The sequence below is a fragment of the Kryptolebias marmoratus genome, linkage group LG7 (assembly GCF_001649575.2).
Source record: "Kryptolebias marmoratus isolate JLee-2015 linkage group LG7, ASM164957v2, whole genome shotgun sequence".
In the NCBI taxonomy this organism is placed as follows: Eukaryota; Metazoa; Chordata; class Actinopteri; order Cyprinodontiformes; family Rivulidae; genus Kryptolebias; species Kryptolebias marmoratus.
In genome coordinates, this window is record NC_051436.1 from 10,142,305 (window position 1) to 10,154,032 (window position 11,728).

General features: G+C 46.7%; 1 protein-coding gene across 1 annotated transcript in view; it reads left to right on the forward strand.

The window, feature by feature from the left end:
• The window catches only part of dtx4a (deltex 4, E3 ubiquitin ligase a), a 13,603-nt gene extending 4,989 nt beyond the window's left edge, over nt 1–8,614 (forward strand). The window contains exons 3-9 of the mRNA XM_037976713.1: nt 1–175; nt 4,740–4,801; nt 4,996–5,157; nt 5,236–5,297; nt 6,861–7,181; nt 7,321–7,410; nt 7,499–8,614. The exon at nt 1–175 is cut by the window's left edge and continues 47 nt beyond it. Of these exons, the coding sequence (XP_037832641.1) occupies nt 1–175; nt 4,740–4,801; nt 4,996–5,157; nt 5,236–5,297; nt 6,861–7,181; nt 7,321–7,410; nt 7,499–7,729 (1,103 nt within the window). The 3' untranslated portion in view covers nt 7,730–8,614. The remainder of the gene's footprint in view (nt 176–4,739; nt 4,802–4,995; nt 5,158–5,235; nt 5,298–6,860; nt 7,182–7,320; nt 7,411–7,498) is intronic.
• The last annotated feature ends 3,114 nt before the right edge of the window (nt 8,615–11,728 follow it).

Below are 11,728 nucleotides of genomic sequence, written 5' to 3' on the forward strand. Positions count from 1 at the left end.
CGCCGTCGCCTTCTGCCCGGGTCCTGGGCCCGGTGTCGGCGTCCAGCGCCACCTCTGCTGCCGCCGCCGCAGCCTGCGCCGCCCCTCTGCCGGCCCGGTCCAGCCTGGTGGGCCTGAGCCGGCCCGCACTGCAGCGTATCGCCATGGCTCAATCACGAGCGCTCATCGCCTCAGGGTGAGTACAAGACTGCAGTCGGACTTTGGCACCTGGTTCTGTCTGCCAAAAACGTTTTGTAGTTTTATGATTTAGAGATCGACCAACATAGCTTTAATTGAATCGATGTTTAGACATTAGGACAGCTAATGATGCTTTTGATTGATTTTGGTTCATAACTGTATCAAGTTATTAATAAAACACCTTAGAATCTACTAGATTTTGATAAAGAAAATATTTAAATAACAGCAAATTAAGAAATTTAGTCCAATTCTTACAGTTGAGTGTAAGATTGTCAGTAGTAGGTTTATCACTGGACTCAGAACTTTTTTCAGTAATGTCCTAAATACAACTTTTATTTAACTTTTTGATATATATCTTAATTTAGCCTCGAGCCTTGACACGGGTTACTACCTGTTCTACTGTTCAAATCTGAAAGTAGCCCAAAGTTAGCCATGCTTTCTCTTTAAAAGTAACTTTTCCCATTTAATCAGTTAAACATTTAGAGCATTGAAAGGAAAGAACTGAAGCCGTATGTATANTTTTTTTTTCTGGTAGATAGCATGTTGCTATTTCAAAAGTTGGCATCATCTCCTCTTCAGATTCCTTCGGGATCTGTCGGTGTTGTGTTGAAAAATGTACCCCCGCCAAGAAAGGCACCCTCGTTGTGGGTCGTCCTGTTTGATGGATTATTATTTAATGAAACTAGCGTTTTACACCCGCTGCCTTTCAAGCTGAAGTTTTAAACAGATACCTAACGAAATCAGCCCGGTGGAGCCATTTTGTCCTGTTTGCTAAGCTGGACCAATGTTGAGCTGACGCCGAAAGAATCCCGTCCGGCGATTCGTTTCGGAGAATCTCAGCGGCTCGTGAGGCATTTTACTAACAGACAGACACGGGCTCTGACGTGAACAGAACTCAGAGGCCCGAGTCTGGGAGTTCGCTGTAGGCCCGACATGAAAAAAAACAAAAAAAAACCTGACCGAGCTCAGCAGAGCAGCAGCAGGACTTTAATCACTGTAGGTCGAAGGAATTTCCTAATTCATTCGGGGCCCTTTTTGTGCGCAGAGTTTCGGATCAGCGCTCATTAGCATTCGTGAGCCTTTAATCTTTGTGACAAAGTCCACCGGGCTTGTTCAGTTCCACGAGGGGGAAAAAAAAAACAAAAAAACAACAACGGCGGACTCTTTCGTCCTGAGCGAGCCGAGTTCTCACGAGTAGTTTCCCACTAATCGTTCATCGTTTATCACGCTGACGTTGACAGAATACGCTCAGCTTTGCAGAAAGGTGACTCTTTTTTATTTTATTTTTTATTTTTACTTTTTTTGTTGCTTCTTCACTCTTCAGCTGTCTGCCGGTCACTTCCCCGGACTGACCGAATGACGTCAAATTAAAGGTTCGAGAGGACTCGGAACACGCTGAACTATGCATACCGTATTTTCCGCACTATAAGACCCGCTGTCAATGAACGGTCCATTTTCAAACTTTTGTCATATATCAGGCACATCGGACTGTAAGATGTGTTGTGCACTCAACAAAACGACGGTGCGCCTTAAAATCCGCCTTATATGTGTAAGAAGTCGTGATGTTTTAGTCCGACTTTGGTGAAACTACGAAGCTCCACCGCTCGCAGCATTAAGGCTCAGTTATAGCCGTGTACGGCTCCGTGCACGACGCTCTGGAGGCGTTTATGCTTTTGTCGGTGCAGTATTATTCCGTGAGTTTTGAACCATTTGATCATCTTTGTGATCTCTCACAGAGGGATCATAGAAATGCTGATACAGGCGAACCAGCTCCGCTAGAGCAGCGAAATCCTCCATTTTTAATGGAGCGCGGTCCGCATGAAGTTACAAAAATTGGGAAGTGCATGAGGATGCGCCTTATAGTCCGGTGCGCCTCATATATGACAAAAGTTTGAAAATGGACCATTCATTGACGGTGCGTCTTATAATCCAGTGCGCCCTGTAGTGCGGAAAATACGGTAATGGTACCAGAAGGCTAACTAACAGTTAAAACATTTATAGAATAAAAATAGACCAGCTGAAGGTGTCAGAAGGGTTTAGAAGAAAGACAAAAAAGATGACAGGTTGGCAGAAGGGGGGGCTAAGGAAAGCCTCAGTCCGTCATGCTCGGTGCGAAAGCCTAAATACACAACTTAGCGTATTTCTGAAGGTTGACGTTTCACTGACGGATTAGTGAGTGAACCTTTTGTCTTTAGCTGTCGGCTTTACCTGCAGTGAAATCAGGCAGATGGTCCCTAAGTGAAGTTTTAAACTGAGGTGGGGGGGTCTCCAACGTCACGGATTATCAGAGTGACGACAGGCGCACCTGTTGCGTTCTTACCGGACTGCTTGTGTTTGTTTTTGTTTTGTTTTTACCTCCCCTCAGAAACGCTTTATCGCACATATTCATCTACGCCTCCTCAGGTGTTTTATTTTTTATATATATATATTTTTTCATCATGATTTACGTCCACCACCTGGGGTTTATTGGATTTACGCGACCTGAGCGCTGGCCCCCGAGGCGGCAGCTTGCGTGCGCCCGTTATCTCCAGCGCCGCAGATGGAGGCCGCCCTAAAGCCGCCAGATCAGATCAGGGCCGAAGCAAACGTGACAGTGCCTCGCTCGTGGGCTTTTCTTCTTCTTCTTCACCTTACTTTCTCTCACCCTCCTGGCCTCCTTTTACCTTTCGGTCGTGTCGGTCACGTTTTTTTTTTTTTTTTTTTTTTTTTTCTCCCATGCCGACACAGAAACGTTAATCGAAGCTCGCAGAGTTTTCTTGTTTTTTTTTATTGCGATTTCAGGAAAGTCGCAGCTGGGAAGGTTTGGGTTTTCTTTATCGGAGCCGTAGTAATCATTTCACCTATTTCACCTGAGTGATACCACCTTAGGGGGACACACACGATCAGATCTGTTCATTAGCACAAAAATTAAAAAAACAACTAGTTTTACGTCCCTCAAAATATAAACCTTCAAAATCGTGTCGTGTTATAAGAGCTGGCAACGTGAACGCAAAGGATAAAGAGAATTAAACAGCTGTACGGAAAAAAGTTGATGGCAAATGGGAAGAAAAATGGGGTTTCTTTTGTAAATCTAGAAGCAAAGTGGAAGTAAACGGTAAAAAAGATGATGATGAGAACCAACTTCTCGTCAACCAGAGTAAAAGCGGGACTGGTTGTTATTGTGCAACAGAGTTTTAAACCAAAACAAAATGGCTCCAACAGTTAATGCTTCTGTTAAAAAGATGCGAGCAACAACCCCCCCCCTCAGTGCGAACAATCGGAAGGATGTCTTCAATCGGCCCACGTTGTTTTGATGAGCCACGCTCGTGACCGACAGCCCGCTCGACAGCCTGGCTGCGTGACGTGACCAGGTCGGGGGGTAATCCTCCTTCCTCCTCCTCCTCCCCCCCCCACCCCACCCCAACCAGAGTTCGGTCAACAGATGGGAACAGGTGGCTTAGCTCCCCTTTATAAACAAGGGGAAGGAGAGGCGACGTCCACCGTAGCTCAGACTCAGAGGAACCGAACGAACGGGTGGGGGGGGGTGGTGAAAAAGACGAAGGCGTCGCGCTTCTAAAAAAACGCTCCTGGACTCGCGTCGCCGGCCCCTCGGTGGTTCTGAGCCGCAACCATGACGGTTATCAAAAGAGGCAGACCGTAAGTACCCACTGGTCCTTAACAGCTTAATTAGACCCAAAAAAAAAGGACTACAAATATGGCTGCTAAACACGCGTGGGTTTGTTTGTATTTAAATGGTCTTTTAGGAATCTGGATCAGATGGAGACGGATTTGTCTGATTGTGAGGTTACATTGAAAGGATGTCTTTCTCCTGCTGGGGGGGGGGGTTGTTTACGTGGCTGTGTAGTTACCTTTAGTTAAATAATCAATGACAAAGCAGCACATTTAAGGCTTTTCCTGGTGGAGGTCATCAATCCTAATTGTTTTGGATTTGTTTTTGTTTTTTTTAAAAAGACTCCTTTTCTTGTTATTTTGCAAGACATTTTGACTAATAACTGAAAACTAAAATCCAGGAGCTGTTCGGTTTTTTTGTTGTTGTTGTTTTTGAGAGCTGAACTCACGCGCAAATCACTCCCGTCCCTCCCTAGGGTCTTTATTGGTACGGCAAAGCTCCTCGGGTGGGCGGCGAAAGACCTCTTCGAGAAATGAGAAAAGAAGTCCGGTCGTCTTTTAAAAAAAAAAGAAAAAAGAAAGCATTTAGTATTTTATTATTTATTTATTTATTCTTTGGCAGCGTTACGCTCGTAGCCAATAGTTTGGCGCTGCTGCGAAAACCGGACGGTTTTGACCTCGAGCAGCCGGACGACACCGCACATCTAGGAATTCTAAATATGCGTCCGTGTTCACGTGGCTCGGCTAAAAAAAATCCTCTTAACCTGGTGACGTGCCTCCGTCTGCCGCGGTCACCTGTGCCGCGCCGACTGTTTGCGGGCGACTCATCAGATTTGGGTTTTAGCGCAGTCAGTCCGGACTGAAATGACCCGGTCACTCCGGTAATTCTCTGTCAGTGTGCCATCAGTGTGGAAACTAACACGAAGACGTGTGTGTGTGTGTGTGTGTTTCAGAGTGCCAACAGTTCCGGTTAAGAACCTGAACGGATCGAGTCCCGTCCATCCTGCCCTGGCAGGTAAAAAAAAAAAAACACACATACTGACTCCTGAGTCCTTTATTTATCAGAAATACCAGAATAATACGATTTTTAAGATGTTCTCTAGAGCTAATGTTCTACTCTGTGGCTGGTTCCGGCGTTTAGCTGACGTTGACGTTCTAGAGAGCAAACGTAGAACAGGGTGTCACGGTTCTCCCCCCGGCTGTCCCCAGGCATCACGGGCATCCTGATGAGCGCGGCGGGACTTCCCGTCTGCTTGACCCGTCCCCCAAAGCTGGTGCTCCATCCTCCGCCCGTCAGCAAGAGCGAAATCAAGCCCGTGCCGGGCCTGGGCCACTGCTGCCGCAAAACCACGAAGAAGCAAGCCCGCAAAGGTGGGCGGAGAACTACGCAGGCCCCTCCGCTGCGCCCGGCACCAACCGGCTTTGACTCTCGCTTTTTTTGTTTCTCAGGCAAGACACCCGAGGAGGTGGTGAAGCGCTACCTTCAGAAAGTCCGCAATCCTCCCGAGGAGGTGAGTAAGCCTTCTGGAGTGAGCCTAAAAGTTTGTTTTTTGTGTGTGTGAAACAACAAACTGTCCTCCTGACCTGGTTATTCCAAAAATATATATTATAATATTATTAGCTGTCAAAATGTGGAACCTTTCAATAGTTTTGATTAGAATTTTTACTTCTTTTTTGTATATGCGAATCATGAATACGCAGCGTTCATCGCTAAAAGTCTAATTTGGGATAAATGAGCGAAACCGACAGTTGGGTTTTGTTGCCAACAGTCACGAGTCGTAAACAAAACAAAGGCGGGGCGAACGTTTCCTGTTTTTACAAAAACCCTGATGAGTTTGAGTCGCATTAACCCCCAAACCGCCATTTATTGGTGTAGAAATTGTGCAAGAAGCATAAAAATAATTGGAAAAATTTTGTATTTTGATTTTATTACGGCTTTAAACTTTGTGTCCAAGCAGCCAGATGTTCTTGTAATCTTTTAAAGTGGTTTTGAGCCGTAGTTTTTTGTGCTTTCTGAAGGTGTTTCAGTTTTTTCTTTGGCATAAATGGATTATATTCAGTATTTTTGGTTGTTAAAACGCCTAACTCTGAAAAAACAAAACCAAACGGATGAACGAGTGTTGTGTCGACTCATAACACAGCAGATAATTTAGCTAAGAACCCATTTTGAATTTTAAAAGAACCTATTTTAAATCGGTATATTAACAAGTAGCAAGCTAACGTGCCAGCTAGCTTCATAGCTAGTAACTTGCTAGCTAGGACGGAAGTTACTAGCCTAATTTGTCCTAATTTCTTTAGTTTAATCCATGACAAATGTTAAAGATAATAATTTAACACATTAAATAGTTCTCCAGCTTTGTTGAAGGTCTTTCAACTCGAGGAATTAACCAGTGTTGTGTCAACAAAAACTCGTTTTAGCTCAACTAGCTTGCTGCTAGCTAGTTGAGCTAGCTAGTAACTTTGTTGCAGGCATTCTGTCACAAAAACAGAATTTGTTCCCGTTTTCTTTTTTAGTTCGACAGACAGAAAAACAAAAGTACTTCAGCACCAGCAGAGATTCCTAAAACATTACTAGTTAAAGAAGAAATTGACGTCGGTAGATGATTAACCGACGGATGATTCAACCGTGTCGGGTTCCTGTTTCACAACCTGACGCTTCTTTTGTCCTTCGCCTGTCCACAGAAAATGGGAGAAAAAGCAGCCAGGGTATTAAAAAAATGAAGAAAAATAAAAAAAATCTTAAGAAATACTTCAGCTCAGTACTATAAGTTTGACAAAAAAAAATAAAACAGGAAGCAAAATACATGTTCAGAGTTGTTTTTGAGACAGTATAATGTCCAAATAAAACAACCTGGTTTTAAAATAGCACTCTGGTGATAGAAAATATAAAAGGAAATAGCTTGTCAAGTCCTTCATCAATGGAAGGCAGGTTGGTCGTTATTTCATAAATAATAAATGGTGAAACTCCGATAAACTCTTTTAGTACATCTACTGATATATCTGCCGCAGGAAGGGGTTCAGAAACGCGCAAAATGGGCCAAAACAGAGCGTTGAACTCGTGGTCTCGTTTCCAGGACTGCACCATCTGCATGGAGGCGCTGTCGGGCCCGTCGGGCTACAAGGGCCCCGGCGTGGGCGGCATCTCCCGCGCTGAATCGGTGGGCCGCCTGGCTCAGTGTGGTCACCAGTACCACCTCCAGTGCCTCGTCGCCATGTACAACAACGGCAACAAGGACGGCAGCCTGCAGTGTCCCACCTGCAAGACCATCTACGGCGTCAAGACCGGCAACCAGCCCCCGGGCAAGATGGAGTACCACGTCATCCCGCACTCGCTGCCGGGCCACCCGGACTGCAAAACCATCCGGATCATCTACAACATCCCTCCCGGCATCCAGGTAGGAGTCGGCGGGACGGCGGCTCTGAGGAAGAACCTCAGACGGGAGGGGAAACACCATAAATAAATAATTGAACTTGCTAGGATTACCGTACCTCGGACGTTATTGTCGGAATTAATTTTTGCTCCTGCCGTTTTAGGGTCCCGAGCACCCAAATCCAGGGAAACCATTCACGGCACGTGGGTTTCCCAGACACTGCTACCTTCCCGACAGCGAGAAGGGGCGCAAGGTACCTGTAAAGAAAAATACTGTCTCACCCGTCTTAGCGATGAGTTGGCGGTGACGTCCTTTTCTTGAACCCCTCCCTACCCACCCAGGTCCTGAGGCTGCTGCTGGTGGCGTGGGACCGCAGGCTCATCTTCTCCGTGGGCACGTCCAGCACCACGGGGGAGTCCGACACGGTCATCTGGAACGAGGTGCACCACAAGACCGAGTTCGGCTCCAACCTCACGGGCCACGGCTACCCGGACCCGGGCCACCTGGACAACGTCCTCGAGGAGCTGAGGGCGCAGGGGATCAACGAGGAGGAGTGCCTGCCCAGGGAGTGAGCGGGGGGGGGCCGGGCCGCGTGGGAAGAGGCGGAAAAGGACGGAACGACGGCGGCGGAGGACTTTCGAAGGCTGAACTCTGCTTCTCCTGGCTGCGCGAGACAGCCAGGAGGTCACTGCGCTCATACGAGCCGCCATACGCACCCGAGAGAGACTCGATAATAACAGAGAGACTAGACGAGAATGTATTCGATTTTTTTTTCTTTTTTTTCTTCAGTAATTATGAAGTGTTTTATTGTTGCTGCTGCTGCTGCTAAGTGGGACCGAGGGAAACGTAACACAAAGAAAGGTGATATTTTTATGTGGAACTGAGGGGGTAGTGTGTGTGAGTGTGTGTGTAGGGGGGTGTGCGTGTGTGTGCAAACAAAGGAAAGTGTTTTCCAGCTTTTATTTTCCAAGCAGAACATCCTTTTAACTTCAGAGAACAGCTCAACTGGGAACCTGAGCGCGGATATCTGCTGCCCTCTAGTGGCTCTTTTCGAAAACTACATCACTTTTTAGGTTTGGTTTTTAACTCTTGTATATTCTATAAATACTTGATATGTGGCATTAATTACTTTCATTCAAGGTTTTTACTTTTTAATGGTAAATATTCTTTTATATGGTGTTTTTCATTGTATTGTTGTTGTTTTTTTGTTTTTTTTTTTAATTTTCCTCCCGATGACTGAAACAAGATGGTTTAGATAATCCGCCGGTGAAGAGTTTGCCTGAACTGCTTTCTCCGTACGTGGCTGTTTTTGTTTTTTTCTTTTTCTTTCCCAAAGTTTTGCATCCGATAAGCTCACGGACCGACAGATGACGAGTCACCAATCCCCCACCCCTCCCTGGGGTTCCCACGTCTCCTCGCGTCAGTGTTAAACGTTCATGGCCGATCGAGGGAAAAAAGCGTTGGATCGTGGAGCGCAGCCCGTCCGGTTGCAACAAATTCTCCAAAATAAAATAAAAAAACTAAGATTAGACCCCCCCCCCAGTTCCCCGTCTGAGCTCAGATTTGCACAGTGCTTTCTACTTAGTATCACAAAGAGAAACGGGACAAGTTTGGAGCTGCTGTACTTTTTTCGTGTAGGGACACAGACGCCAGCCTCAAACGCGGTCGCCGCTCGTTGTTTTCTTTTATATCCGCCATTAATTAATTTATTCCCCCCCACCACCACAAACACACACAGAAAGACTGACATGACGTGGATCCTGTCACCGTTCACTTCGGTGTGAGATGATTTCAAGCGAGGTGTGTTTTTTTTTTTTTTTGGGGGGGGGATACTAACGTAGATCGACGCTGAAAAAAACATTTATACTTTATGATACTTTGTTATGTGTGTGTGTGTGCGTGCGTGTGTGTGGACAAGTTTGAATTAAACATTTTTTTAAGTTTCAAAGAGAAAGCCGGAGTCTCGTCTTGTTTGCTCCGGTTTTGAGGCTACGTGAACGCCTCTCCCTCTCTCTGGGGCTCAGAAGGGACGAACAACGAGAGCCCAACGGGCGCTAAAATGGTGGCGCGAGCAGGGAAAACCCAACGACGGACTCAGCTACGGATATATTTTCCAGCTGCGGTGACCCAAGGCCACTCGTTGGTCGTAAAACACCGAGCAGGAGGGGTCTTGAGAAGATCTCCAAGAAATCACACAAACAGGAAAATAATTCTGCCTAATCGCTTATTTTGACATATTTACACGAAAGGAAAAATGGCAGCCACGAATAGGTTGTGGAAACAGATCTGCTGAGGTGGTTTTCGTTGTTGTTACGTCGCTTCCTGCACCGGAAGTGCTACAGCTAGCTGCAATTGTTTTATTTTATTTCTTGAATCAGGTTTGATTTCAGACAGCAGCTCGCTCAGACTAGCCGTCCGCCCGTCGCTCTGATCCGTTTGTCCAAACTGAGGTTGTTCACGGAGCTCCCTCCGACAGGTAAGATACTCGCTGTTCACAGCAAACAACCAGGGACACGATCAAACAAAGCATCTTCTAATAAGACAGAGAGTTCGTACAAGGCCAGCGATGGGGCTTCGATCGACAGCATCTTATGGACGGAGCAGAGAGAAGCCCGGAACAAAGAAGGCGTCGACTCGTATAGGTCCTCGGCTCCGCCCGATACAGAGGACCGGAGCGCTGCGTAATCGTGCTGTGTGTCGCCCAAAAAAAAAAAACTGGCTTTAACTGGTTCAAGCAAGAGATGGGGTATAAGCAGGCGGCAGCCATCAGTGAACTGCTCACGGATCCTTCGTTTCTCTTCAGGGCGTATCTAACAAACAGAAGATCTGCCGCCTGTCGGAACGCCGCCCAGCACCGGCCGCCTCCCGCTGTCCGGATGGGAAACTCCTTGCAGACTGTAAAGCTCGGGGGGAGTTCCTCTTGTGAAATGTGGGAGCGTCACTCCGGACCAAAACTAAACGTGTTTTCAAAGCCGTCCTCTTGTTCACAAAACTTTCTTCTTCTTCTTCTTCTTCTGCATCGGCACAGTCCACGTCACCAACCGAGGGCTGTAACTCCGCCCACAGAAACTCTGAAAACAAGTCATTATTGTTTTAGATCAGAGAAACGGACCACTGGAGGGTTTAACGATATTTTATTTCCCATCTTTAAGTGCTCGCTTTGGTTTCCTTTGAAATAGGCGTTCTTCCGTAGTTCCCGTTTCCAGCTTCGTCCGTTAGTAATCAGCACACCTGCTCCATTTTCTCCACAGATTTCCTTTTTTTTTTAATTTTTTTTTTTTTTTACTTCCGTCATCTCGTCTGTATATCTGACGAGATTATTTCATTTCGAAGGACCGCCCCCGCCTCCCCTCCGGCCCCTGCTCCTACCGCCTCGCTGCCGGACGTTTTAGCAAATGGCCGGATTACAAGGATCGTTGGCAATCCTGATTTCGTCCTCACAAGACGAGCAGTTTATCTGCAGATTAGTCTGGCTCCTGGATTAGGCGACGGGATTACATCTACCTTAATGGAAGTGGAAAAATGTACCAAGACGAGTGAACGCGTCGTGAAAGGACCCCCAGATAAGGGACTCGTCGTCAGAGATACGAGGAGTCAGACGGGAACTCGCAGCTGTTTCAGAGTCACCTTGAAGCGCATTTAAAAATAAATCTGATGCTCTGCTTTTTGATTAAAAACCTGATTAGAAGTCTGAAAATCCAACAATAAAAGGTGAAACACTTGAAATCTTTCGCGTCCCGATCTCCTGGCAAAACAGCAACAACAAAAAAAAAAAACAGAAGAAGAAAAAGCAGCGACGTTAGGGACGTCAGGTTAGGGAGCAGCAGATGGGTAACCAGCTCTAATCGGCGCCACGTCTTTGTTAAGCCGGACTGGCGGTAACCTGCGCCTTCGTTCGTGCTCCTGTTAGATAAAATATCTGGCCACCCGCTGGACGAATCTGAATGAGACCCGCAGACGGCGTTCGCCTATGGCCGGCTGACGTTCGGAGTCAGCCCGTTTCAAGATGGCTGCCGCAGCCAGCTGACCTTAGGAGACGCAACAATGGTTGTAGTTCTGTCAGTTTTCCAGATGCTGATCTGAAATGCGGTGTGCTTTTAGCTGAGAGTCGTTCACAACTCACGCTCCGAGGGCGACTCGCTGCAGGAAATCTTTGCCTGCAACAAGAGCATTACCTGTTGGGGCCAACCTCATTTGTCTGTTAGCAAAATATCTCATGAACCACTGGCTTGATTTTAACGAAACCTCCCAAACGTAACCACTGGATGCACGTCTACAGCTGATTGAACGTCCAGGTCAATCCAACTCAATCTGGCCACCGCAGGGAATCAAAATTAGCCCACGCAAAAAACGGCTCTAACTCAGTTGGTTTTACAGGTACCGAGCCAGAACTCGGCGCGGTAGTAGCTGGGAGTCGTCCCCAACGCGCGCTTTGAGTGCATTCCTTAGTCGGAAAAGCCCGGCGTGAAACGCTGCGAGCGACGGGGCGTTCCCCGTGAGGCGTCTGACGAAGTGGCTCAGAGAGGAGACCAGCTGAAGGGAAAACGAGACATTTTTTTTTTTTTTTTTTT